This window comes from Chrysemys picta, chromosome 17, assembly GCF_011386835.1.
Source record: "Chrysemys picta bellii isolate R12L10 chromosome 17, ASM1138683v2, whole genome shotgun sequence".
Classification (NCBI taxonomy): Eukaryota; Metazoa; Chordata; order Testudines; family Emydidae; genus Chrysemys; species Chrysemys picta.
Genome location: NC_088807.1, coordinates 11,029,881 through 11,054,883, shown reverse-complemented (window position 1 = coordinate 11,054,883; position 25,003 = coordinate 11,029,881). Strand labels below are relative to the sequence as shown.

Sequence of the window (25,003 nt, the reverse complement as noted above, 5' to 3'; positions counted from 1 at the left end):
TGCCAACCAATGCCTTCACCACTTATGATCCTGGATACCACCTAGTGGAAAGAGTGGCAGCAATTGACTTTTGGGGCCCTACGAGATCCAACCACAACTGTTCTTTTTTTTTTTTTTTTTTTGGTGAGGGTTTTTTATTATCCGTCTTATAGATGAAAGGGTAAAGTTTACTCTGATGCGTACACAGGGGGTAATAAGTCCTCAGATCCATCTCAAAATGATCTGATGGTGCTGACTGTGGTACAATATACCCTCTTTGAGGAAGACAATGAAGAATTGGCTTCTGCTTTGTAGCAGGGGGACCTGGACACATATGTTGACCTAGACTTGTTAATTGATGAACAAGTGGGAATGGCTTCAGCCTTTTTCTCTGGTCATCTCTACTGGCTTCAGATATGTGCTGGATTAATTTCAATCTCAGCAGAAAGAAGATATCTTTCAGGTCTAGTCCTAGGATGAGGGAACCAGCTTCCTGTTCTTCATCTTCAGCAGAAACCAGGCCAGAGATTTGATGTGATGCTCAAAAGTCCAATCAGTGAGGTTCATTTGATGTGATGCTCAAAGGGACCAATCAGTGAGGTTCATTCTCCTTTCTTATTTGCAGACATGCTGGCCCAATTTATCAAGCAGAGGAGGCTAATTACATCAGATACATAGATAGAGGCAATTATAGGCCAGGGTTATGCCACTCAATGTGAAAACTCACCCCCACCCTCTAATTTCTCATACCCTTCCCTTTTCAGGGACCTTTCCAAGAAGGTGATTTTACAAATGTAAGTTCAGAAGCTGATCCTGAGAAGAGCTGTTGAAGAGCTACACAAACAATTTTGGTGTCAGGGGTTCTATTCAACATATTTTCTGATACAGAAAAAAGATTGGGGTTTACATCTGATCTTAGACTTCAGATATTTAAAGAAGGACATCAGAAAATTCCGGCTTCAAAAGTCAACGTTGCCCTCCATATTATCCTCACGTACAATTCTAGATTGGTCATCATTCTCAACTTAAAACACGGGAGTTTTCATATTGCTATCCAGTACAGTCATCAAAAGTACCTGAAGTTCTTGGTGGTGAGATGCCATTTCTGATACAAAGTGTTCCTATTTGAGTTGGGAGAAGCAGTGAGATGGGTTGTGTGTGTCTGTGTGTGTGTGTTTGCCCAAAGTGCCTTTCTGTGGAAATGTAACTTCTCAGAAAGGAAGGTATTTGCAGCAGCTAAATTTCCATTGCATCACATGGAAGTTGCAATCTCCCCCTTCTCAGATCAGGGGCTCCTTTTAAATATGAGAAAGTCCAGTCTCTGCCCAAGTCAGTGGATTCCTTTTACACGTTCCATAGTGGACTCAGTGGAAGGGAGAACCTTTCTTCTGGAAAACAGGATTTTAAGACTACAGGAAGTGATTTCCCAAATTCAAGCCTCTCGACACCAGAAGGTCATCATCACTTTGGGACTCGTGGAGTTGTTCAGAGCTACCACTTATGTAATCGGCTCTGCTCTTCTGAGAATGCGAACAATGCAGCATTGTATGTTGACAGTTTACACACCCAGTCCAGACAGTATTCATATATTTATCACCATATCCCAGGACATTCTGCATTGGAGAGGTAGTGGACGAACGGATTTAATGTTCTCCAAGTTGTGCTATTCATTCCCCCTGACCATCCTTGACAACAACATCAGATGCACTCCACCCAGGACTGGGAGACCATTTGTCTCAATTTACAATTCAGGGTCACCAGGTTTTCCAAGAAAAGAGCTCACAGTCCAATGTGTTGGAATTAGGAGCCATCTGGCTCTGAGATCATAGAATCATAGAATATAAGGGTTGGAAGAGACCTCAGGAGGTCATCTAGTCCAATCCCATGCTCAAAGCAGGACCAACACAATTAAATCATCCCAGCCAGGGCTTTGCAAGCTGGGCCTTAAAAACCTCTAAGGATAGAGATTCCACCACCTCCCTAGGTAACCCATTCCAGTGCTTCACCATCTTCCTAGTGTGTCTTAATATCCAACCTAGACCTCCCCAACTGCAACTTGAGACCATTGCTCCTTGTTCTGTCATCTGCCACCACTGAGGACAGCCGAGCACCATCCTCTTTGGAACCCCCATTCAGATAGTTGAAGGCTGCTATCAAATCCCCCCCTCACTCTTCTCTTCTGCAGACTAAATAACCCCAGTTCCCTCAGCCTCTCCTCGTAAATTATGTGCCTAAGCCCCCTAATCATTTTTGTTGCTCTCCGCTGGACTCTCTCCAATTTGTCCACATCCCTTCTGTAGTGGGGGGACCAAAACTGGATGCAATACTCCAGATGTGCCCTCACCAGTGAGGGATAGAGGGGAATAATCACTTCCCTTGATCTGCTGGCCATGATCCTACTTATACAGCCCAATATGCCATTGGCCTTTTTGGCAACAAGGGCACATTGCTGACTTATATCCAATTTCTTGTCTACTCTAACCCCCTGGTCCTTTTCTGCCGAACGGCTGCTTAGCGTGTCAGTCCCCAGCCTGTAGCAGTACACAAGATTATTCTGTCCTAAGTACAGGACTTTGCACTTGTCCTTGCTAAACCTCATCAGATTTATTTTGGCACAATCCTCCAATTTTTCTAGGTTACTCTGGACCCTATCCCTACCCTCCAATGTATCTACCTCTCCCCACAGCTTAGTGTTATCTGTGAACTTGCTGAGGGTGCAATCCATCCCATCATCTAGATCATTAAGAAAGATGTTGAACAAAACCAGCCCCAGGACTGACTCCTGGAGCACTCTGCTTGATACTGGCTGCCAACTAGACATCAAGTCATTGATTACTACCCATTGAGCCCGATGATCTAGCCAACTTTCTATCCACCTTATAGTCCATTCATCCAATCCATACTTTCTTTAATTTGTTGGCAAGAATACTATGGGAGACAATATCAAAATCTTTGCTAAAGTCAAGATATATCATGTCCACCACTTTCCCCATATCCACAGAGCCAGTTATCTCATCATAGAAGGCAATCAGGTTGGTCCCCTTGATAAATTCATGTTGACTGTTCCTGATCACTTTCCTCCCCTCCAAGTGCTTCAAAATGGATTTCTTGAGGACCTGCTCCATGATTTTGCCAGGGACTAAAGTGACGCTGACCAGTCTGTAGTTCCCTGGGTTCTCCTTCTTCCCTTTTTCAAAGATGGGCACTATATTTGCCTTTTTGCAATAATCTGGGGCCTCCCCCGATCGCCACAAGTTTTCAAAGATAATGGCCAATGTCTCTGAAATCACATCAGCCAACTCCCTTGGTATCCTCGGATGTATTAGATCTGGACGCATGGACTTGTGCATGTCCAGCTTTTCTAAATGGTCCTTAACCTTTCATTTCACCACTGAGGACTGCTCACCTCCTCCCCATACTGTGTTTCCCATAATAGCAGTCTGGGAGCTGACCTTGTCTGTGAAGACTGAGGCAAAAAAAAGCATTGAGTACTTCAGCTTTCTCCACATCATCTGTCACTTGGTTGCCTCCCCTATTCAGTAAGGGTCCCAGACTTTCCCTGACCTTCTTCTTGTTGCCAACATACCTGTAGAAACCCTTCTTGTTACCCTTCACATCCCTTGCTGGCAGCAACTGCAATTGTGCTTTGGCCTTCCTGATTACACCCCTATATGGTCAAGCAATAATTTTATACTCCTCCTGGTCATCTGTTTGTTCCTGTGCCCTCAATAAGGCTTTTTTTAAAAATACAGCCAGCTCTCCTGGACTCCTTGCCCCCTCATATTACCTTCCCAGGGGATCCTGACCATCAGTTCCCTCAGGGAGTCAAAGTCTGCTTTTCTGAAGTCCAGGGTCTGTATTTTGCTACTCTCCTTTCTTCCTTTTGTCAGGATCCTGAACTCAATCATCTCATGGTCATGCTGACTACTTCCCCTACCAATTCTTCCCTGATTGTAAGCAGCAGGTCAAGATGAGCATGGCCCCTAGTTGGTTCCTCCAGCACTTGTACCGGGAAGTTATCCCCAACACCCTCCAAAAACTTCCTGGATTGTTCATGGCTGTATTGCTCTCCCAGCAGATGTCAGGGTTATTGAAGTCCCCTATTAGAACCAGGGCCTGTGATCTAGAAACTTCAGTTAGTTGTCCAAAGAAATCCTCATCTACCTCATCCTTCTGAGATGGTCGTCTATAGCACATTCCCACCACGATATCACCCTTGTTGGTCTTGCCTCTAAACTTAACCCAAAAGACTCTCAACAGGCTTTTCTCCAGTTTCATACTGGAATGCTGAGCAATCATACCACTCTCTTACATAATGCAACTCCTCCACCTTTCCTCACGTGCCTGTCCTTTCTGAACAACTTATACCCATCCATGACATTGCTCCAGTCATATGAACATCCCCACCAAATTTCTGTTATTCCAATCATATCATAGTTCCTTGACTGTGCCAGGACTTCCTGCTAGTTTCCCAGGCTTCTTGCGTTCATATAAATACATCTAAGATAACTAGCCCATTGGCCTACTTTCTCAGTATGTATCAGGAGGCTTCCCCTTTTGCACCTTCCTCCTTGTGTGTCCTCCTGGTATCCCACTTCCTCAGTTATCTCTGAGCTTAGGTCACCGTCCCCCGGTGAACCTAGTTTAAAGCCCACCTCATTAGGTTAGCAAGACTGCCTGTGAAGTTCATAGAATCATAGAATCAAAGGACTGGAAGGGACCTTAAGAGGTCATCAAGTCCAGTTCCCTTCACTCATGGCAGGGCCAGCACCATCTATAATATCCCTGACAGGTGTTTGTCTAACCTGCTCTTAAATATCTCCAATGATGGAGATTCCACAACCTCCCTAGGCAATTTATTCCAGTGCCTAACCTCCCTGACAGTTAGGAAGTTTTTTTCCTAATGTCCAAGCTAAACCTCCCTTGCTGCAATTTAAGCCCACTGCTTCTTGTCCTATCATCAGAGGTTAAGGAGAACAATTTTTCTCCATCCTCCTTGTAACAACCATTGAGGTATTTCTAAATGGTTATCATGTCCCTTCTCTGTCTTCACTTTTCCAGACTAAATAAACCCATTTTTTTTCAATCATCCCTCACAGGTCATCTTTTCCAGATGCCTAATCATCCTTGTTGCTCTTCTCTGTATTCTCTCCAATTTGTCCATATCTTTCCCAAAATGTAGTGCCCAGAACTGGACACAATACTCCAGTTGAGGCATAATCAATGCAGAGTATAATGGAAGAATTACTTTTCATGTCTTGCTTACTCGTTCCTCTCTCATGTACAAGGGAACATTGTGCAGATGGTAATGGACAATATAAGTACTACAAATTACATGAACATACTCACTCGTTCCATTTATCTGCCAAAGGGGTCAGACAATGGGATTGGTGTCTTGTTCATTATATCTATCTTGTGGCCCCTAATGATTTCCCCCACATAACTAGTAAATCATTTGGAATGTCTTGCATGAATTGTTTTCTCTTTCCATGTCACATGGGCATTAGATGTGATGAACTTCATCTTTCACAAATGAAAAAATATTGCCTTCAATATTATCCTGTTCATAAAAGCGCTGGGTTATTTTCCTTCCCATCTCAGTGAAAAAAATGACCTCTAACAGACATCTGTAAATATTTGAAAAAAACCATTATTTTTATTATTCTCTTTATTATTATTAGAAAGGAAGATGGAAGAGCAGTTCAGGGTGGAGATGAAAACCAGACTGAGGGAAACTAAGATGTTACTGCATGAGAAATTAGGAAGTGCCCAAACACACTTAGAAGCACAACAACAGAATCCCCTCTTGGGTCTGGAAATACAGATTAAACAGTTGACTAATCGGTTGTCCTCCATTGATCAAAAAGTTTCCCAGGAAATAGAAAAAAAGCTCCAAACTATACATAGCATGCAGTTTACCAACAGAGATGAGATGAAGCAATGGAAATTTCTCCTAGAGAAGAAACTCTCAAGTTCACAGCCCACTCTGGAAATCAGTCATTTGGAAAAGAAATTAGAACAGATAGAGAAATCAGGTAAGAGAAGACAATTTCAAAAATGCATACACACATACATACATATATTCAATGTAATTTGGGGAGGACTAAAAAAAGAGTCTTTTAGCCAGTTTTGACAGTTTTTGATGTAGAAAGACAACCTGAATGTCCCTTCCTCCCTTTGTGTATTACTCAATGGCACAAAAACTGTTAATGCAGAGGTAAGGTTGTTTAATGGTATGTCATTCCCTTGCAGAATGTTGAATTGTGCAAAACTCATTTTTTTTTCAAACCAGAAATGCATAACTCAGGCAGCCCATGCAAATTGCCCTCTGTCCTCTTTCAGTAATGCCCCAATATACCTATGTGTTTATGGCTAAGTATTTGAGAATACACCAGGATCTGGCATCTCCTGCATCTTATAATGCTGAAAGTCAGTGTAAGTATGCTGAGGTATTGTTTGAAGATCCTTGAGAGCGGGTGACATGGGAAACCCTCCCCTTTCCTTTAAAAGATTTAGGTGGAATTATATGGGTAAGAACGGGTGGGTTGAAGAAATAGTTGAAGTGCTTTATGTTTCAGCAACTGTGGGTTTGACAGACTAAAGGTATGTATGTATGTATAACAGAGCATATTGGGGCATTGCTAAAAGAGATCAGCGTCATAGTTGTATATGAAATTTCAATTGTTCATTTCTGGTTTTCAGAAGTTTCAGTTTTGTTCAACTCCAATGTTATGCAAGGGGACAATATTCCTCCAAGGCCTCTTAATTCTGCTTTAACATAGTTTTGTGGTATTCAATCCCCCAGTTCCTTGAACCGGAATAGAGATGTTGGTAGGAATCGTGTGTCATTTAGGCAGTTGTACATACAATGTACACCTAATTCCATACTCAGCCATTTAGTCCCTTCCCGGCCCCCACCCACAGAGAATGCCCCAGCCCACACACACACATATTCTGTATTTGACATTTTGGGAGCCATCTCCAGGAATAGGGGGTTGCTTCCTATTTTGGATGGAGTTTTGCAGTCTACAAAGGCTATTTGATCCTCTCCTCCCTCCTATCACCCTGTGTCCAAGAAATCCAACAAACTTTATCAGGTGCCACAGGAAGGAAATTTTGTATTTTCATTCCCAACCTATAAAAAACGTGCTTCTCATAGCTGCAGCTAGTAAGAAGTTTAGATCTGGCCAGTCTCACTCTACCATGATAGATAGAGAGGGAAGGAAGATTTATGCATCAAGGATAACGTTTTCTGCTGCTGCTGCTGCTGTTGCTTCACTGATTATCAGTCAGTAATGGCCTGTTATCATTTCAACCTGAAGGAAAAGATGACTCTATTTGTCCAGCGCTTGTGAGAGGAGGAATGAAGATTGGCTAATGTCCTTCTCACAAAAGCACAGAAAGTGCCCAAGCATGTACTTGGGGGATCATTCAAAGCCTTAGACTCTTCTGCCAGAGTTTGGTCATCTGCAGTTTTTTTGAGGACACATACTTGTCTCTGGTTAGCTCTACTGGCTTCAGATATGAGATTTAGTGCACAGGACCAGCCCTCTGAGGTATTATTAGTTCCAAGATAGAAGAGCACTTGGAAAATTTAAAGGAGATTACATAGACGGGTTGTTTTCTGGGACTTTATCCATTACCAAGAAGAGGCCTTCTACTCCATCATTTATCTATCAGAGAGAGCATTCCTCACAGCGGTCATTCATCTTATTTCTCCTCTAGCCAAAGGTGTCTCAACCAGCACCAGCAAAAGAACACTTCATTTCAGTCTCAACGGAAGAACAGATCTTTCAGGTCTAGCCCTAGGATGAGGGAACTAGCTCCTTGTTCTTCATCTTCAGCAGACACCAGGCTGAACATTTGATGTGATGCTTATGAGTCATGGACCAAACAGACAAGTTTAGTCTCCTTTGTTATAAGGAGTAAGGCTGGCCCAATTTATCAACAAGTGGAGGCTAATTACATCAGACACATGGATAAAGGCAATTATAGACCAGGGTTACACCATAGAATACGAAAAACTCCACCTATCAAATTCCCCCAACTCTTCCCTTATAAGGGACTTTTCCAAGAAAGTGATTCACAAATATAAGTTCAAAAGCTGCTCCTGACAATAGCGGTGGAGGACATACCCAAACAACTTTGGAGTCAGGGGTTCTATTCAAAGTATTTTCCGATACAGAAAAAAGATTGTGCTTTGCATTTGATCTTAGACTTCAAAAAATTCTGGTTTCAAAAGTTAACGTTGCCCTCCATATTTTCTTCACACAAAATTATAGATTAGTCAAAACCCTCAGCTGAAAAGCTGGGAGTTTTCTTATTGCTAACCAGTGCAGTCATTAAAAGAACCTGAAGTACTTGGTGTTGAGATGCCATTCTTGAAACAAGGTGTTCCTATTTGGGTTGGGAGCAACAGTGAGCTGGGTTTTGGGTGCGCGTGAATGTGTGTGTGATTGTGCCGAGAAAGCAAAGTATTTGCATGCAGCCACTTTCAGCAGCTAAAGTTCCCTTGCATCACATCGAAGTTGCAATCTCCCCCTTCTCAGATCAGAGGCTGCTTTTCAGGGTTACAAAGTCTAATCTCTGCCCAAGTCAGTGGATTCTTTTCATGTGTTTTATACCTTACTCAGTGAAGGGAGAGCCTTTCTTCTGGAAAAAGGACTTTAAGATTATAAGCAGTGATTTACCAAATTCAAGCCTGTCGATAGCAGACGCTCATTATCTCTTTGGGACTGATGGGATTGATAGGAGCTATCACGTATGTAACCCCCTCTGCTCTTCTGTGAATGCGAACAATGCAACATTCTATGTTGCCAGTTTACACACCCCATAGAGACCGTCTTCTTAGGTTTATAACGATGCTCCAGAACACTGCATTTGATGAGGTGGCGGATGAAGAGATTAAATATTCACCAAGGTGTGCTGTTCATTCCCCCTTCTCCATCCGAGACAATAACATCAGATGAATACAGCTCAGGGCAGGGAGCTGGTTTCCCAATTCAGAGTCACTGGGTTTTCCAAGAAAAGAGCTCCCAGCACAATGTGTTGGAATTTGGAGCCATCTGGCTCTAAACTCATTACTCCCTCATATAGAAGAGAATATGTGCAGGTGGTAATGGGCAATAGAGTCGCTACAAATTAGCTGAACATATGAGGGGAAGCTCATTCGTTCCACTACTATGCCAAAGGGGTCAAGACTATGGGATGGGTGTATTCTTCATTACATCTATCTGGTGGGCCATAATGATTATCCCCAACATAACCAATAAATAATTGGAATGTATTGCACAATTGTTTTCTCTTTCCAGCTCACATGGGAGGGAGATGCGATGAGCTACATCTTTCACAAATGAAAAGATACTGCCTTCCAAATCATGCTTTTCATAAAAACACTGGATTATTCTCCTTCCCGTCTCAATGAAAAAAAAAATCTTTTAAGAAATATCTGTAATTAACTGAAACGAACCCTTGTTTATTATTTTTATTATTATTCCCTTCCTTATTATTAGAAAAGAAGATGGGAGAGCAGTTGAAAGCGGAGATCAAAAACAGTCTGGGGGCAACTGAGATGCTATTGGATGAGAAGTTAGGAAGTGTCCAAACACAGTTAGAAGCCTGGCTACAAAATCCCCTCTCAGATCTGGAAACACAGATTAAACAGCTGACTAATCAGTTGTCCGCCACTGATCAAAAAGTTTCCCAGGAAATCGAAAATAAGCTCCAAACTCTGCACAGAATGCTGTTTGCCAGCACAGATGAGTTGAAGCAATGGAAAGATCTCCTAGAGAAGAAACTTTCAATGTCACAGCCCACTGTGGAAATCGGTCATTCGGAAGAGAAATTAGAACAGCTAGAGAAATCAGGTAAGAGAAGACAATTTTTAAAATACATACATGCATACATACAAATATTTATATAAAATATCGCCTTTTACCCCAGAGCAGCATGGACGGGTCAGATCAGGCTGTACTTCAATCAGTCATCCACAAGCCCTCTCTGTCGTTAAGAAGAACATCTTCTGGGACTCTTAGGCTAGGCCTACACTACCCGCCTGAATCGGCAGGTAGAAATCGACCTCTCGGGGATCGATTTATCGCGTCCCATTGGGACGTGACAATCAATCCCTGAATCGACACTCTTACTCCACCAGCGGAGGTGGGAGTAAGCGCCATCGACAGGAAGCCGCAGAGGTCGATTTTGCCCCCGTCCTCAAAGCGGGGTAAGTCGGCTGCAATACGTCGAATTCAGCTACGCTATTCACGTAGCTGAATTTGCGTATCTTAAATCAACTCCCCCCGGTAGTGTAGATGAAGCCTTACTGGAGCCACTTTAATTAGGGAAAGAATAACAAAAGAGGCTTCTAGCCAGTTTTAACAGGTTTTGAAGTATAAAAAGAACCTGAGTGTCCCTTCCTCCCTTTGTGTATTACTCAATGGCACAAAAACTATGTTAATGCAGAGGTACGCGTGCTTAGTGGTATGTCATTCCCTTGCAGTTCTCAGGTTACCTGACTGATCGATGAAGGCATGATTGTTTACAGCTGGGAGCAGCAACGCTTTTTCAAGAAAAGCATTCTGTATATTCGTGTTTGTTTAGTGGGTGGTTTCCATGAATATCTGGAGTTTTATAGCCAAGGACTAGCAGATACAGCCTACTGCATAGAATTCCGGAATGGTGTTAGTTATGAGCTAAGGACCAGTGTTCTGGGCCTTAGAATCCACCATACTCTTTGATAATATCATAAAGATTCTAAAGAATAGTTAAATTATATAAATGAATGAAATATACAGAAAGAAAAGGACTAAAAGGGATAATACGTACTAACACAAAAATTCTCCTGTGCTGCCTTGTGGAGCTTTATGGTAGAAGTTTCTCCAAGAGGTGCCTGCTGGAGCGCACGTGCGCCATCTCCAAACGTCCCCTTCGTGTCTCTAAGTGGTCGAAGGCCAAGTCCGCCTGCAGAGGAGGATAGAGGAAGTTTGGGGAGACCTGGTTCATCTTGGGTTATGCCAACCAATGCCCTCACCGCTTATGATCCTGGATGCCACCTAGTGGAAAGAGTGGCAGCCGTTGACTTTTGGGGCCCTACGAGATCCAACCACAACAGTTTTTTGATTATCCGTCTTAGAGACGGAGGGGCTAAGTTTCCTCTGATGTGGATCCAGGGGTAAGAAGTCCTCAGATGGGTCTCCTCCTGATCTGACTGTGGTACAGGATCCCCTCGTTGAGCAAGAGGATGAAGAACCGGCTCCTGCTTTGGAACAGGAGCAACTGGATACAGATGTCAGTCCAATCTTGTCACTTGATGAGCAAGTGGGTGTGGCTTCAGCCTCCTTCTCTTCTGAGGATGCATTACAGTTTCATAGAGTCAAAGAATCATAGAATAGCAGGGTTGGAAGGGACCTCAGGGGGCCATTTAGTCCAACCCCCTGCTCAAAGCAGGACCAATCCCCAACTAAATCACCCCAGCCTGAGCTTTGTCAAGCCTGGCCTTAAAAACCTCTAAGGGAGGAGATTCCACCACTTCCCTAGGTAACCCATTCCAGTGCTTCACCACCCTCCTAGTGAAAAAGGTTTTCTTAAGATCCAACCAAAACCTCCCCCACTTCAACTTGAGACCATGACTCCTTTTTTTGTCATCTGCTACCACTGAGAACAGTCTAGATCCATCCTACTTGGAAGCGCCTTTCAGGTAGTTGAAAGCAGCTATGTATTCCCCCCTCATTCTTCTCTTCTGCAGACTAAAGAATCCCAGTCCTCTCAGCCTCTCCTCATAAGTCATGTGCTCCAGCCCCCTACTCATTTTTGTTACCCTCCGCTGGGCTCTTTCCAAGTTTTTCACATCCTTCTTCTAGTGTGGGGCCTAAAACTGGGTCCTATTCAACGTATTTTCTGATACAGAAAAAAGATGGGGGGTTTGCATCTGATCTTCGACTTCAGATATGTAGAGACGTACACCAGACAATTCCGGTTTCAGAAGTTAACATTGCCCTCCATATTTTCCTCACACAAAATTATAGATTGGTCACCACGCTCAGCTGAGAAGCTGGGAGTTTTCATATTGCTATCCAGTGCAGTCATCAAAAGTACCTGAAGTTCTTGGTGTTGAGATGCCATTCCTGATACAAGGTGCTCCTATTTGGGTTGGGAGCAACAGTGATCTGGGTTTTGCGTGCGCGTGAATGTGTGTGTGATTGTGCCGAGAAAGCAAAGTATTTGCATGCAGCCACTTTCAGCAGCTAAAGTTTCCTTGCATCACATCGAAGTTGCAATCTCCCCCTTCTCAGATCAGAGGCTGCTTTTCAGGGTTACAAAGTCTAATCTCTGCCCAAGTCAGTGGACTCTTTTGATGTGTTTTATACCTGACTCAGTGAAGGGAGAGCCTTTCTTCTGGAAAAAGGACTTTAAGATTATAAGCAGTGATTTACCAAACTCAAGCCTGTCGATAGCAGAAGGTCATTGTCTCTTTGGGACTGATGGGGTTGATTGGAGCTATCACTTATGTAACCCCCTCCGTTCTTCTGAGTATGTGAACAATGCGGCATTCTATGTTGCCAGTTTACACAGCCTATAGAGACCGTCTTCTTAGGTTTATAACCATGCTCCAGAACACTGCATTTGTTGAGGTGGCGGATGAAGAGATTAAATATTCACCAAGGTATGCTGTTCATTCCCCCTTCTCCATCCGAGACAATAACATCAGATGAATCCAGCTCAGGGCAGCGAGCTGGTTTCCCAATTCAGAGTCACTGGGTTCTCCAAGAAAAGAGCTCCCAGCACAGTGTGTTGGAATTTGCAGCCATCTGGCTCTGAGATCATTCCTCCCTCATGTAGAAGGGAACATGTGCAGGTGGTAATGGGTAATAGAGTCGCTACAAATTAGCTGAACATATGAGGGGAAGCTCATTCGTTCCACTTCTGTGCCAAAGGGGTCAAGACTATGGAATGGGTGTATTCTTCATTATTTCTATCTGGTGGGCCATAATGATTATCCCCCACCTAACCAGTAAGGAATTGGAATGTATTTCATGATTGTTTCTCTGTCCAGCTTACATGGGAAGAAGATGCGATGAGCTACATCTTTCAGAAATGAAAGGATATCCGCCTTCAAAGTCATGCTTTTCATAAAAGCGCTGGGTTATTCTCCGTCCCGTCCCAATGAAAAAAAAAATCTTTTAAGAAACATCTGTAATTAACTGAACGGAACTCTTGTTTATTATTTGTTATTATTCTTATTCTCTTCCTGTTTATTAGAAAAGAAGATGGGAGAGCAGTTGAAAGCGGAGATCAAAAACAGTCTGGGGGCAACTGAGATATTATTGGAAAAGAAGATGGGAGAGCAGTTGAAAGCAGAGATCAAAAACAGTCTGGGCGCAACTGAGATGCTATTGGATGAGAAGTTAAGAAGTGTGCAAACACAGTTAGAAGCCCGGCTACAAAGTCCCCTCTCGGGTCTGGAAACACAGATTAAACAGCTGACTAATCAGTTGTCCGCCACTGATCAAAAAGTTTCCCAGGAAATCGAAAATAAGCTCCAAACTCTGCACAGCATGCTGTTTGCCAGCACAGATGAGTTGAAGCAATGGAAAGATCTCCTAGAGAAGAAACTTTCAATGTCACAGCCCACTGTGGAAATCGGTCATTTGGAAGAGAAATTAGAACAGCTAGAGAAATCAGGTAAGAGAAGACAATTTTTAAAATACATACATACATACATAGAAATATTTATATAAAATATCGTTTTTTACCCCAGAGTAGCATGGTCGGGTCAGATCAGGCTGTACTTGCATCAGTCATACACAAGCCCTCTCTGTCGTTGAGAAGAACACCTTCCGGGAGTCTTACTGGAGCCACTTTAATTAGGGAAAGAATAACAAAAGAGGCTTCTAGCCAGTTTTAACAGGTTTTGAAGTATAAAAAGAACCTGAGTGTCCCTTCCTCCCTTTGTGTATTACTCAATGGCACAAAAACTATGTTAATGCAGAGGTACGCGTGCTTAGTGGTATGTCATTCCCTTGCAGTTCTCAGGTTACCTGACTGATCGATGAAGGCATGATTGTTTACAGCTGGGAGCAGCAACGCTTTTTCAAGAAAAGCATTCTGTATATTCGTGTTTGTTTAGTGGGTGGTTTCCATGAATATCTGGAGTTTTATAGCCAAGGACTAGCAGATACAGCCTACTGCATAGAATTCCGGAATGGTGTTAGTTATGAGCTAAGGACCAGTGTTCTGGGCCTTAGAATCCACCATACTCTTTGATAATATCATAAAGATTCTAAAGAATAGTTAAATTATATAAATGAATGAAATATACAGAAAGAAAAGGACTAAAAGGGATAATACGTACTAACACAAAAATTCTCCTGTGCTGCCTTGTGGAGCTTTATGGTAGAAGTTTCTCCAAGAGGTGCCTGCTGGAGCGCACGTGCGCCATCTCCAAACGTCCCCTTCGTGTCTCTAAGTGGTCGAAGGCCAAGTCCGCCTGCAGAGGAGGATAGAGGAAGTTTGGGGAGACCTGGTTCATCTTGGGTTATGCCAACCAATGCCCTCACCGCTTATGATCCTGGATGCCACCTAGTGGAAAGAGTGGCAGCCGTTGACTTTTGGGGCCCTACGAGATCCAACCACAACAGTTTTTTGATTATCCGTCTTAGAGACGGAGGGGCTAAGTTTCCTCTGATGTGGATCCAGGGGTAAGAAGTCCTCAGATGGGTCTCCTCCTGATCTGACTGTGGTACAGGATCCCCTCGTTGAGCAAGAGGATGAAGAACCGGCTCCTGCTTTGGAACAGGAGCAACTGGATACAGATGTCAGTCCAATCTTGTCACTTGATGAGCAAGTGGGTGTGGCTTCAGCCTCCTTCTCTTCTGAGGATGCATTACAGTTTCATAGAGTCAAAGAATCATAGAATAGCAGGGTTGGAAGGGACCTCAGGGGGCCATTTAGTCCAACCCCCTGCTCAAAGCAGGACCAATCCCCAACTAAATCACCCCAGCCTGAGCTTTGTCAAGCCTGGCCTTAAAAACCTCTAAGGGAGGAGATTCCACCACTTCCCTAGGTAACCCATTCCAGTGCTTCACCACCCTCCTAGTGAAAAAGGTTTTCTTAAGATCCAACCAAAACCTCCCCCACTTCAACTTGAGACCATGACTCCTTTTTTTGTCATCTGCTACCACTGAGAACAGTCTAGATCCATCCTACTTGGAAGCGCCTTTCAGGTAGTTGAAAGCAGCTATGTATTCCCCCCTCATTCTTCTCTTCTGCAGACTAAAGAATCCCAGTCCTCTCAGCCTCTCCTCATAAGTCATGTGCTCCAGCCCCCTACTCATTTTTGTTACCCTCCGCTGGGCTCTTTCCAAGTTTTTCACATCCTTCTTCTAGTGTGGGGCCTAAAACTGGGTCCTATTCAACGTATTTTCTGATACAGAAAAAAGATGGGGGGTTTGCATCTGATCTTCGACTTCAGATATGTAGAGACGTACACCAGACAATTCCGGTTTCAGAAGTTAACATTGCCCTCCATATTTTCCTCACACAAAATTATAGATTGGTCACCACGCTCAGCTGAGAAGCTGGGAGTTTTCATATTGCTATCCAGTGCAGTCATCAAAAGTACCTGAAGTTCTTGGTGTTGAGATGCCATTCCTGATACAAGGTGCTCCTATTTGGGTTGGGAGCAACAGTGATCTGGGTTTTGCGTGCGCGTGAATGTGTGTGTGATTGTGCCGAGAAAGCAAAGTATTTGCATGCAGCCACTTTCAGCAGCTAAAGTTTCCTTGCATCACATCGAAGTTGCAATCTCCCCCTTCTCAGATCAGAGGCTGCTTTTCAGGGTTACAAAGTCTAATCTCTGCCCAAGTCAGTGGACTCTTTTGATGTGTTTTATACCTGACTCAGTGAAGGGAGAGCCTTTCTTCTGGAAAAAGGACTTTAAGATTATAAGCAGTGATTTACCAAACTCAAGCCTGTCGATAGCAGAAGGTCATTGTCTCTTTGGGACTGATGGGGTTGATTGGAGCTATCACTTATGTAACCCCCTCCGTTCTTCTGAGTATGTGAACAATGCGGCATTCTATGTTGCCAGTTTACACAGCCTATAGAGACCGTCTTCTTAGGTTTATAACCATGCTCCAGAACACTGCATTTGTTGAGGTGGCGGATGAAGAGATTAAATATTCACCAAGGTATGCTGTTCATTCCCCCTTCTCCATCCGAGACAATAACATCAGATGAATCCAGCTCAGGGCAGCGAGCTGGTTTCCCAATTCAGAGTCACTGGGTTCTCCAAGAAAAGAGCTCCCAGCACAGTGTGTTGGAATTTGCAGCCATCTGGCTCTGAGATCATTCCTCCCTCATGTAGAAGGGAACATGTGCAGGTGGTAATGGGTAATAGAGTCGCTACAAATTAGCTGAACATATGAGGGGAAGCTCATTCGTTCCACTTCTGTGCCAAAGGGGTCAAGACTATGGAATGGGTGTATTCTTCATTATTTCTATCTGGTGGGCCATAATGATTATCCCCCACCTAACCAGTAAGGAATTGGAATGTATTTCATGATTGTTTCTCTGTCCAGCTTACATGGGAAGGAGATGCGATGAGCTACATCTTTCAGAAATGAAAGGATATCCGCCTTCAAAGTCATGCTCTTCATAAAAGCGCTGGGTTATTCTCCGTCCCGTCCCAATGAAAAAAAAATCTTTTAAGAAACATCTGTAATTAACTGAACGGAACTCTTGTTTATTATTTGTTATTATTCTTATTCTCTTCCTGTTTATTAGAAAAGAAGATGGGAGAGCAGTTGAAAGCGGAGATCAAAAACAGTCTGGGGGCAACTGAGATATTATTGGAAAAGAAGATGGGAGAGCAGTTGAAAGCAGAGATCAAAAACAGTCTGGGCGCAACTGAGATGCTATTGGATGAGAAGTTAAGAAGTGTGCAAACACAGTTAGAAGCCCGGCTACAAAGTCCCCTCTCGGGTCTGGAAACACAGATTAAACAGCTGACTAATCAGTTGTCCGCCACTGATCAAAAAGTTTCCCAGGAAATCGAAAATAAGCTCCAAACTCTGCACAGCATGCTGTTTGCCAGCACAGATGAGTTGAAGCAATGGAAAGATCTCCTAGAGAAGAAACTTTCAATGTCACAGCCCACTGTGGAAATCGGTCATTTGGAAGAGAAATTAGAACAGCTAGAGAAATCAGGTAAGAGAAGACAATTTTTAAAATACATACATACATACATAGAAATATTTATATAAAATATCGTTTTTTACCCCAGAGTAGCATGGTCGGGTCAGATCAGGCTGTACTTGCATCAGTCATACACAAACCCTCTCTGTCGTTGAGAAGAACACCTTCCGGGAGTCTTACTGGAGCCACTTTAATTAGGGAAAGAATAACAAAAGAGGCTTCTAGCCAGTTTTAACAGGTTTTGAAGTATAAAAAGAACCTGAGTGTCCCTTCCTCCCTTTGTGTATTACTCAATGGCACAAAAACTATGTTAATGCAGAGGTACGCGTGCTTAGTGGTATGTCATTCCCTTGCAGTTCTCAGGTTACCTGACTGATCGATGAAGGCATGATTGTTTACAGCTGGGAGCAGCAACGCTTTTTCAAGAAAAGCATTCTGTATAGTCGTGTTTGTTTAGTGGGTGGTTTCCATGAATATCTGGAGTTTTATAGCCAAGGACTAGCAGATACAGCCTACTGCATAGAATTCCGGAATGGTGTTAGTTATGAGCTAAGGACCAGTGTTCTAGGCCTTAGAATCCACCATACTCTTTGATAATATCATAAAGATTCTAAAGAATAGTTAAATTATATAAATGAATGAAATATACAGAAAGAAAAGGACTAAAAGGGATAATACGTACTAACACAAAAATTCTCCTGTGCTGCCTTGTGGAGCTTTATGGTAGAAGTTTCTCCAAGAGGTGCCTGCTGGAGCGCACGTGCGCCATCTCCAAACGTCCCCTTCGTGTCTCTAAGTGGTCGAAGGCCAGGTCCGCCTGCAGAGGAGGATAGAGGAAGTTTCGGGAGGCCTGGTTCATCTTGGGTTATGCCAACCAATGCCCTCACCGCTTATGATCCTGGATGCCACCTAGTGGAAAGAGTGGCAGCCGTTGACTTTTGGGGCCCTACGAGATCCAACCACAACAGTTTTTTGATTATCCGTCTTAGAGACGGAGGGGCTAAGTTTCCTCTGATGTGGATCCAGGGGTAAGAAGTCCTCAGATGGGTCTCCTCCTGATCTGACTGTGGTACAGGATCCCCTCGTTGAGCAAGAGGATGAAGAACCGGCTCCTGCTTTGGAACAGGAGCAACTGGATACAGATGTCAGTCCAATCTTGTCACTTGATGAGCAAGTGGGTGTGGCTTCAGCCTCCTTCTCTTCTGAGGATGCATTACAGTTTCATAGAGTCAAAGAATCATAGAATAGCAGGGTTGGAAGGGACCTCAGGGGGCCATTTAGTCCAACCCCCTGCTCAAAGCAGGACCAATCCCCAACTAAATCACCCCAGCCTGAGCTTTGTCAAGCCTGGCCTTAAAAACCTCTAAGGGAGGAGATTCCACCACTTCCCTAGGTAACCCATTCCAGTGCTTCACCACCCTCCTAGTGAAAAAGGTTTTCTTAAGATCCAACCAAAACCTCCCCCACTTCAACTTGAGACCATGACTCCTTTTTTTGTCATCTGCTACCACTGAGAACAGTCTAGATCCATCCTACTTGGAAGCGCCTTTCAGGTAGTTGAAAGCAGCTATGTATTCCCCCCTCATTCTTCTCTTCTGCAGACTAAAGAATCCCAGTCCTCTCAGCCTCTCCTCATAAGTCATGTGCTCCAGCCCCCTACTCATTTTTGTTACCCTCCGCTGGGCTCTTTCCAAGTTTTTCACATCCTTCTTCTAGTGTGGGGCCTAAAACTGGGTCCTATTCAACGTATTTTCTGATACAGAAAAAAGATGGGGGGTTTGCATCTGATCTTCGACTTCAGATATGTAGAGACGTACACCAGACAATTCCGGTTTCAGAAGTTAACATTGCCCTCCATATTTTCCTCACACAAAATTATAGATTGGTCACCACGCTCAGCTGAGAAGCTGGGAGTTTTCATATTGCTATCCAGTGCAGTCATCAAAAGTACCTGAAGTTCTTGGTGTTGAGATGCCATTCCTGATACAAGGTGCTCCTATTTGGGTTGGGAGCAACAGTGATCTGGGTTTTGCGTGCGCGTGAATGTGTGTGTGATTGTGCCGAGAAAGCAAAGTATTTGCATGCAGCCACTTTCAGCAGCTAAAGTTTCCTTGCATCACATCGAAGTTGCAATCTCCCCCTTCTCAGATCAGAGGCTGCTTTTCAGGGTTACAAAGTCTAATCTCTGCCCAAGTCAGTGGACTCTTTTGATGTGTTTTATACCTGACTCAGTGAAGGGAGAGCCTTTCTTCTGGAAAAAGGACTTTAAGATTATAAGCAGTGATTTACCAAACTCAAGCCTGTCGATAGCAGAAGGTCATTGTCTCTTTGGGACTGATGGGGTTGATTGGAGCTATCACTTATGTAACCCCCTCCGTTCTTCTGAGTATGTGAACAATGCGGCATTCTATGTTGCCAGTTTACACAGCCTATAGAGACCGTCTTCTTAGGTTTATAACCATGCTCCAGAACACTGCATTTGTTGAGGTGGCGGATGAAGAGATTAAATATTCACCAAGGTATGCTGTTCATTCCCCCTTCTCCATCCGAGACAATAACATCAAATGAATCCAGCTCAGGGCAGCGAGCTGGTTTCCCAATTCAGAGTCACTGGGTTCTCCAAAAAAAGAGCTCCCAGCACAGTGTGTTGGAATTTGCGGCCATCTGGCTCTGAGATCATTCCTCCCTCATGTAGAAGGGAACATGTGCAGGTGGTAATGGGTAATAGAGTCGCTACAAATTAGCTAAACATACGAGGGGAAGCTCATTCGTTCCACTTCTGTGCCAAAGGGGTCAAGACTATGGAATGGGTGTATTCTTCATTATTTCTATCTGGTGGGCCATAATGATTATCCCCCACCTAACCAGTAAGGAATTGGAATGTATTTCATGATTGTTTCTCTGTCCAGCTTACATGGGAAGGAGATGCGATGAGCTACATCTTTCAGAAATGAAAGGATATCCGCCTTCAAAGTCATGCTTTTCATAAAAGCGCTGGGTTATTCTCCGTCCCGTCCCAATGAAAAAAAAATCTTTTAAGAAACATCTGTAATTAACTGAACGGAACTCTTGTTTATTATTTGTTATTATTCTTATTCTCTTCCTGTTTATTAGAAAAGAAGATGGGAGAGCAGTTGAAAGCGGAGATCAAAAACAGTCTGGGGGCAACTGAGATATTATTGGAAAAGAAGATGGGAGAGCAGTTGAAAGCAGAGATCAAAAACAGTCTGGGCGCAACTGAGATGCTATTGGATGAGAAGTTAAGAAGTGTGCAAACACAGTTAGAAGCCCGGCTACAAAGTCCCCTCTCGGGTCTGGAAACACAGATTAAACAGCTGACTAATCAGTTGTCCGCCACTGATCAAAAAGTTTCCCAGGAAATCGAAAATAAGCTCCAAACTCTGCACAGCATGCTGTTTGCCAGCACAGATGAGTTGAAGCAATGGAAAGATCTCCTAGAGAAGAAACTTTCAATGTCACAGCCCACTGTGGAAATCGGTCATTTGGAAGAGAAATTAGAACAGCTAGAGAAATCAGGTAAGAGAAGACAATTTTTAAAATACATACATACATACATAGAAATATTTATACAAAATATCGTTTTTTACCCCAGAGTAGCATGGTCGGGTCAGATCAGGCTGTACTTGCATCAGTCATACACAAGCCCTCTCTGTCGTTGAGAAGAACACCTTCCGGGAGTCTTACTGGAGCCACTTTAATTAGGGAAAGAATAACAAAAGAGGCTTCTAGCCAGTTTTAACAGGTTTTGAAGTATAAAAAGAACCTGAGTGTCCCTTCCTCCCTTTGTGTATTACTCAATGGCACAAAAACTATGTTAATGCAGAGGTACGCGTGCTTAGTGGTATGTCATTCCCTTGCAGTTCTCAGGTTACCTGACTGATCGATGAAGGCATGATTGTTTACAGCTGGGAGCAGCAACGCTTTTTCAAGAAAAGCATTCTGTATATTCGTGTTTGTTTAGTGGGTGGTTTCCATGAATATCTGGAGTTTTATAGCCAAGGACTAGCAGATACAGCCTACTGCATAGAATTCCGGAATGGTGTTAGTTATGAGCTAAGGACCAGTGTTCTAGGCCTTAGAATCCACCATACTCTTTGATAATATCATAAAGATTCTAAAGAATAGTTAAATTATATAAATGAATGAAATATACAGAAAGAAAAGGACTAAAAGGGATAATACGTACTAACACAAAAATTCTCCTGTGCTGCCTTGTGGAGCTTTATGGTAGAAGTTTCTCCAAGAGGTGCCTGCTGGAGCGCACGTGCGCCATCTCAGGAAGTTTCGGGAGACCTGGTTCATCTTGGGTTATGCCAACCAATGCCCTCACCGCTTATGATCCTGGATGCCACCTAGTGGAAAGAGTGGAACTTGACTTTTGGGGCCCTACGAGATCCAACCACAACAGTTTTTTGATTATCCGTCTTAGAGACGGAGGGGCTAAGTTTCCTCTGATGTGGATCCAGGGGTAAGAAGTCCTCAGATGGGTCTCCTCCTGATCTGACTGTGGTACAGGATCCCCTCGTTGAGCAAGAGGATGAAGAACCGGCTCCTGCTTTGGAACAGGAGCAACTGGATACAGATGTCAGTCCAATCTTGTCACTAGATGGGCAAGTGGGTGTGGCTTCAGCCTCCTTCTCTTCTGAGGATGCATTACAGTTTCATAGAGTCAAAGAATCATAGAATAGCAGGGTTGGAAGGGACCTCAGGGGGCCATCTAGTCCAACCCCCTGCTCAAAGCAGGACCAATCCCCAACTAAATCACCCCAGCCTGAGCTTTGTCAAGCCTGGCCTTAAAAATCTCTAAGGGAGGAGATTCCACCACTTCCCTAGGTAACCCATTCCAGTGCTTCACCACCCTCCTAGTGAAAAAGGTTTTCTTAAGATCCAACCAAAACCTCCCCCACTTCAACTTGAGACCATGACTCCTTTTTTTGTCATCTGCTACCACTGAGAACAGTCTAGATCCATCCTACTTGGAAGCGCCTTTCAGGTAGTTGAAAGCAGCTATGTATTCCCCCCTCATTCTTCTCTTCTGCAGACTAAAGAATCCCAGTCCTCTCAGCCTCTCCTCATAAGTCATGTGCTCCAGCCCCCTACTCATTTTTGTTACCCTCCGCTGGGCTCTTTCCAAGTTTTTCACATCCTTCTTCTAGTGTGGGGCCTAAAACTGGGTCCTATTCAACGTATTTTCTGATACAGAAAAAAGATGGGGGGTTTGCATCTGATCTTCGACTTCAGATATGTAGAGACGTACACCAGACAATTCCGGTTTCAGAAGTTAACGTTGCCCTCCATATTTTCCTCAAACAAAATTATAGATTGGTCACCACGCTCAGCTGAGAAGCTGGGAGTTTTCATATTGCTATCCAGTGCAGTCATCAAAAGTACCTGAAGTTCTTGGTGTTGAGATGCCATTCCTGATACAAGGTGCTCCTATTTGGGTTGGGAGCAACAGTGATCTGGGTTTTGCGTGCGCGTGAATGTGTGTGTGATTGTGCCGAGAAAGCAAAGTATTTGCATGCAGCCACTTTCAGCAGCTAAAGTTTCCTTGCATCACATCGAAGTTGCAATCTCCCCCTTCTCAGATCAGAGGCTGCTTTTCAGGGTTACAAAGTCTAATCTCTGCGCAAGTCAGTGGACTCTTTTGATGTGTTTTATACCTGACTCAGTGAAGGGAGAGCCTTTCTTCTGGAAAAAGGACTTTAAGATTATAAGCAGTGATTTACCAAACTCAAGCCTGTCGATAGCAGAAGGTCATTGTCTCTTTGGGACTGATGGGTTGATTGGAGCTATCACTTATGTAACCCCCTCCGTTCTTCTGAGTATGTGAACAATGCGGCATTCTATGTTGCCAGTTTACACAGCCTATAGAGACCGTCTTCTTAGGTTTATAACCATGCTCCAGAACACTGCATTTGTTGAGGTGGCGGATGAAGAGATTAAATATTCACCAAGGTATGCTGTTCATTCCCCCTTCTCCATCCGAGACAATAACATCAGATGAATCCAGCTCAGGGCAGCGAGCTGGTTTCCCAATTCAGAGTCACTGGGTTCTCCAAGAAAAGAGCTCCCAGCACAGTGTGTTGGAATTTGGAGCCATCTGGCTCTGAGATCATTCCTCCCTCATGTAGAAGGGAACATGTGCAGGTGGTAATGGGTAATAGAGTCGCTACAAATTAGCTGAACATATGAGGGGAAGCTCATTCGTTCCACTTCTGTGCCAAAGGGGTCAAGACTATGGAATGGGTGTATTCTTCATTATTTCTATCTGGTGGGCCATAATGATTATCCCCCACCTAACCAGTAAGGAATTGGAATGTATTTCATGATTGTTTCTCTGTCCAGCTTACATGGGAAGAAGATGCGATGAGCTACATCTTTCAGAAATGAAAGGATATCCGCCTTCAAAGTCATGCTTTTCATAAAAGCGCTGGGTTATTCTCCGTCCCGTCCCAATGAAAAAAAAAATCTTTTAAGAAACATCTGTAATTAACTGAACGGAACTCTTGTTTATTATTTGTTATTATTCTTATTCTCTTCCTGTTTATTAGAAAAGAAGATGGGAGAGCAGTTGAAAGCGGAGATCAAAAACAGTCTGGGGGCAACTGAGATGCTATTGGATGAGAAGTTAAGAAGTGTGCAAACACAGTTAGAGACCCGGCTACAAAATCCCCTCTCGGGTCTGGAAACACAGATTAAACAGCTGACTAATCAGTTGTCCGCTACTGATCAAAAAGTTTCCCAGGAAATCGAAAATAAGCTCCAAACTCTGCACAGCATGCTGTTTGCCAGCACAGATGAGTTGAAGCAATGGAAAGATCTCCTAGAGAAGAAACTTTCAATGTCACAGCCCACTGTGGAAATCGGTCATTTGGAAGAGAAATTAGAACAGCTAGAGAAATCAGGTAAGAGAAGACAATTTTTAAAATACATACATACATACATAGAAATATTTATATAAAATATCGTTTTTTACCCCAGAGTAGCATGGACGGGTCAGATCAGGCTGTACTTGCATCAGTCATACACAAGCCCTCTCTGTCGTTGAGAAGAACACCTTCCGGGAGTCTTACTGGAGCCACTTTAATTAGGGAAAGAATAACAAAAGAGGCTTCTAGCCAGTTTTAACAGGTTTTGAAGTATAAAAGAACCTGAGTGTCCCTTCCTCCCTTGTGTATTACTCAATGGCACAAAAACTATGTTAATGCAGAGGTACGCGTGCTTAGTGGTATGTCATTCCCTTGCAGTTCTCAGGTTACCTGACTGATCGATGAAGGCATGATTGTTTACAGCTGGGAGCAGCAACGCTTTTTCAAGAAAAGCTTTCTGTATATTCGTGTTTGTTTAGTGGGTGGTTTCCATGAATATCTGGAGTTTTATAGCCAAGGACTAGCAGATACAGCGTACTGCATAGAATTCCGGAATGGTGTTAGTTATGAGCTAAGGACCAGTGTTCTGGGCCTTAGAATCCACCATACTCTTTGATAATATCATAAAGATTCTAAAGAATAGTTAAATTATATAAATGAATGAAATATACAGAAAGAAAAGGACTAAAAGGGATAATACGTACTAACACAAAAATTCTCCTCTGCTGCCTTGTGGAGCTTTATGGTAGAAGTTTCTCCAAGAGGTGCCTGCTGGAGCGCACGTGCGCCATCTCCAAACGTCCCCTTCGTGTCTCTAAGTGGTCGAAGGCCAGGTCCGCCTGCAGAGGAGGATAGAGGAAGTTTCGGGAGACCTGGTTCATCTTGGGTTATGCCAACCAATGCCCTCACCGCTTATGATCCTGGATGCCACCTAGTGG

General features: G+C 43.5%; 1 protein-coding gene across 1 annotated transcript in view; it reads left to right on the top strand.

The window, feature by feature from the left end:
* LOC101937062 (coiled-coil domain-containing protein 18-like) overlaps positions 1 to 25,003 on the top strand; it is a 121,327-nt gene that overhangs the window by 64,484 nt on the left and 31,840 nt on the right. The window contains exons 14-19 of the mRNA XM_065571440.1: positions 5,661 to 6,014; positions 9,492 to 9,845; positions 13,237 to 13,659; positions 16,762 to 17,184; positions 20,287 to 20,709; positions 23,748 to 24,101. Of these exons, the coding sequence (XP_065427512.1) occupies positions 5,661 to 6,014; positions 9,492 to 9,845; positions 13,237 to 13,659; positions 16,762 to 17,184; positions 20,287 to 20,709; positions 23,748 to 24,101 (2,331 nt within the window). The remainder of the gene's footprint in view (positions 1 to 5,660; positions 6,015 to 9,491; positions 9,846 to 13,236; positions 13,660 to 16,761; positions 17,185 to 20,286; positions 20,710 to 23,747; positions 24,102 to 25,003) is intronic.